This window comes from Vanellus vanellus (genome assembly GCF_965231255.1).
Source record: "Vanellus vanellus genome assembly, contig: HAP1_SCAFFOLD_35, whole genome shotgun sequence".
Classification (NCBI taxonomy): Eukaryota; Metazoa; Chordata; class Aves; order Charadriiformes; family Charadriidae; genus Vanellus; species Vanellus vanellus.
Window position 1 is genome coordinate 400,878 of NW_028128889.1, and position 4,002 is coordinate 404,879.

Below are 4,002 nucleotides of genomic sequence, written 5' to 3' on the forward strand. Positions count from 1 at the left end.
ACTAGAATCGCTACTTATAGGGTCCAAGATAATTGACTTTCATCAGGTTCTTTTCCACGCTGGACAATGGAATATTCCAGTATTTTCAGCCAGCAAGTACACAAGCCCAGAACTTGGCAAGCAATGTTGGGGTCCTGGTATTGCCTTGCTTTGTGGCCATGACCCATATGTTGTGAGTAGTGATGGATTATAGTTATTATCTTCAAATGGTTGGAGCCATGGGGTCCAGGCACACTATTGTCTTCTGGTCCGTTGGGCTCCACCTTTACTATCTTTCATGGTAGACCATTATGTATCGTTATGGTCCCGTGTATTATTATGTGGCCCAGACCTTGGAAGAACTGCTCTCTCCTGGGCCCTTTCCAGACCAGTCCAGAGCCTCCCTGGCTCTCCCCCACCTCCCCTGCCCTCCCCCCAGCCCAGCAGAGCAGCCCAGTCTGGGCTGGCCCCACAGCAGCACTGGCCACAGGGTACTGCGGGGTTCTGGGCACTCCCCCCACAGCCCCAGCCCCTCGGAAGGCCACAGCAGCTGCTGGCGGGCAGAGCGGGTTCTCAGCCTCCCCACCAGCCCAGGGCTGGAGCTGGCCCCAAGTGCCAGCAGAGCCCGCTCACTCTCGGGCTCTCCTGCATTCAGCTGCGGGGCATCCCCCGCCCACACTGCCTCTGCCCCGCTCGGCCTCCCCGCCTGCCCTGCTCCCCAGCACAGCACCAGAGTCCTGGGGCTCCTCAGGCAGCTCCCCCACCTCTCCAGTCTCCCTTCCCTGGGCCCGCTGCATCTTCACTGCCTCCCACGGCACGGCACAGTCCTGGTTTGTGGGCACCTGGTTTGGTGCTTTCTCCTGGAGGGACTGAATCTCGGAGGCTGTTTCACCTTCTGAGTCTCCATTCCCTTCCCACCCCAGAGGACATGGAGTGTCCCCATCCTCCCCTGACTACTCCAGATTCCTTTCCACATGGACTGACATCTGCCATCAGTCCCACCATACCTGTGACAGCCTGAGGAGGGTGACAAGGAAGTCCTGCGTGATCACTCCTGCACCTCAACGTGAATAAGAGTGCCTTCAACAGCTAGGTGACTTAAAGATCTCAGTGATACCATGATTTTATTCCCCCAAACACAGGGAGAAAACAAGGTGGAAAGACACTTGGAATGTCCAGTTCCTTGGGTTTGGTTTTAACAGCAAATATATGAGGAGAGCCCAACCTTCAGGCACCACACTCAGGACATCCCCTTTTTCTGCAGAGATGCTATTAGGGAGGCAAGAGGTGACACATACTTCTTCACGGATCACACATGACAGGACAGAGACGCAAGAGAAGTGCTGTGATCACAAGCAATTACCTCTAAGTATGATTATCAGAGAAAAGAAATACAGAGGTCTTCCTAAAATACTTTCTGCGTACCACACAAAGAAGGGGAAGAGAATTCCTATTGATGGCGCAAGACCCCTTGGATCAGTCTCCTCAGGGCATCCTTGAGCTCCTGGTTCCTCATGCTGTAGATGAGAGGGTTCATTGCTGGAGGCACCACAGAGTGCATAACAGCCATCACCAGATCCAGGGATGGTGAGGAGATAGAGGGGGGCTTCAGGTAAGCAAAAAATGAAGTGCTGATAAAGAGGGAGACCACAGCCAGGTGAGGGAGGCACGTGGAAAAAGCTTTGTGCCTCCCCTGCTACGAGGGCATTTTCAGCACAACCCTGAAGATCTGCACATAGGAAACCACAATGAAAAAAAAGCACACAGAGAATAAACAGGCACTAAGTACAAGAAGCCCAGCTTTCCTGAGATAGACTATGTCTGTGCAGGAGAGCTTGAGGATCTGGGGGATTTCACAAAAGAACTGGTCCAAGGCATTGCCCTGGCAGAGTGGTATGGAAAATGTGTTGGCCGTGTGCAGCACACCATGAACAAACCCACTGCCCCAGGCAGCTGCTGCCATGTGGACACAAGCTCTGCTGCCCAAGAGGGTGCCATAGTGCAGGGGTTTGCAGATGGCCACGTAGCGGTCATAGGCCATGAGGGTGAGAAGATAAAACTCTGCTCCAATCAAGAAGACAAGCAGAAAGACCTGTGCAGCACACCCCAAGTAGGAGATGTCCCTGGTGTAGAAGAAACTTCTCAAGAAGCAGAACTTCAATGTCATCTGCAAAGGCAACAGATTATCAGTGAAAAAAGAAAAAAAAAAAAAGCAAGGGGCTGGTCTAAAATACATCCTGAGCACTCTGCAGAGAAGGGGAAGAAAATTACTGTTGATTTTGCAAGACCCCTTGGAACAGTTTCCTCAGGGCATCCTTGAGATCCTTGTTCCTCATGCTGTAGATGAGGGGGTTCACTGCTGGAGGCACCACTGAGTACAGAATGGAGACAACCAGATCAAGGGGTGGAGAGGAGATGGAGGTGGGCTTCAGGTAGGAAAACATGGCAGTGCTGATAAAGAGGGAAACCACGGCCAGGTGAGGGAGGCACGTGGAAAAGGCTTTGTGTCTGCCCTGCTCTGAGGGCATCCTCAGCACAGCCCTGAAGATCTGCACATACGACAGTACAACAAAAGCAAAACATGCCAAAAAAAGAAAAGAACCGAACACAAGAAAGCCAACTTCCCTGAGGTAGAAGTGTGAGCAGGAGAGCTTGAGGATCTGGGGGATTTCGCAGAAGAACTGGTCCACAGTGTTGCCATGGCAGAGTGGTATTGAAAATGTAATGGCAGTGTGTATCAGAGCATAGAGAAAGCCACTGCCCCAGGCAGCTGCTGCTAGATTGACAGAAGCTCTGCTGCCCAGGAGGGTCCCGTAGTGCAGGGGTTTGCAGATGGCAATGTAACGGTCATAGGCCATGACAATGAGAATATAATATTCTGCTGAGATCAAGAAGGTAAACAGAAAGACCTGTGTAGCACACTCCAAGTAGGAGATGGCCCTGGTGTCCCAAAGGGAATTGGCCATGGCTTTGGGGAGAGTGGTGGAGATGCAGCCCAGGTCGAGGAGGGAGAGGTTGAGGAGGAAGAAGTACATGGGGGTGTGGAGGTGGTGGTTGCAGGCGATGGCAGTGATGATGAGGCCGTTTCCCAGGAGGACAGCCAGGTAGATGCCCAGGAAGAGCCAGAAGTGCAAGAGCTGCAGCTCCCGTGTGTCTGCGAATGCCAGCAAGAGGAACTCAGTGATGGAGCTGCTGTTGGACATTTGTTCCTTCTTCACACAGGGGCCTGTCAAAGGAGGAAGAGACAGTGAAGAGCAAGGACAGACACCCCTGAGCAGAACCTGTTCCATTTGTCATGTTAAACTCCCCCAAATGATTTCTTTCCTTCCAGGGAGACGTTTGTGCAGATCCTGGCATGATCCTGGTTTGTGCTGGCTGAGGGTTCAGTGGGGAGCAGGGGACTCTGCTGTGGGCTCCAGAGGAGTCAGTCATGCTGTGCAGCAAGAGGCAGACAGGAACCAGGACTGATCGCAGGTTAAACCTACCGTTGATATAAAAGAGCTGTTGACCAGCATTACTCCAATACCCCTGACAGCAGAACAGAGCTGTGGGGCACTGCATTGCCTAGAGACTAACAGTTTAAATGAGGGCTTGGGCACCATGCACACATCTGCATGGCACGACCTGCAGGGTCAGTTGCTGAACTGCTGCTGAAGCCCCCCAGCCCAGAGAGTCTGAAAACCAGAGCAGCAGAAGCAGCATGGACGGGTGGAGAAACAGGGAGACGTGCCCCGGTGATTCTGCCAAGGCAGGCAAGGCCAGGAAGGGACAGAGGGGCGCTCAGGAGATTCTCTTCTGCCAGAGCTCTGGCCACAGAGAGGCAGCTGCTGCCTGGAATGCCACATCCTTGAGAGCAGAAGCACACAGGGCATGCTGAGTGTTGACTGTGACAGGAGGCAAAGTCCCTGTCCCAGAACATAGTCCCCTGGGGAACAGGAACTCTGCTCCAAGGGACAGCCCTGGGCACCCCTGGCTGCACACCCGCCTGCACAGCCCTGCAGCCATCCCAGGACAAGGCAGCCA

General features: G+C 53.4%; 1 protein-coding gene across 1 annotated transcript; it reads right to left on the bottom strand.

The window, feature by feature from the left end:
* Window positions 1-2,246: 2,246 nt before the first annotated feature.
* On the bottom strand, window positions 2,247-3,182 carry LOC309683855 (olfactory receptor 14J1-like; the record flags this gene model as incomplete). Its single annotated transcript, XM_082499848.1, has 1 exon — window positions 2,247-3,182. The coding sequence occupies one exon, from the start codon at window positions 3,180-3,182 to the stop codon at window positions 2,247-2,249; it is 936 nt and encodes a 311-aa protein (XP_082355974.1).
* Between the last annotated feature and the right edge of the window lie 820 nt (window positions 3,183-4,002).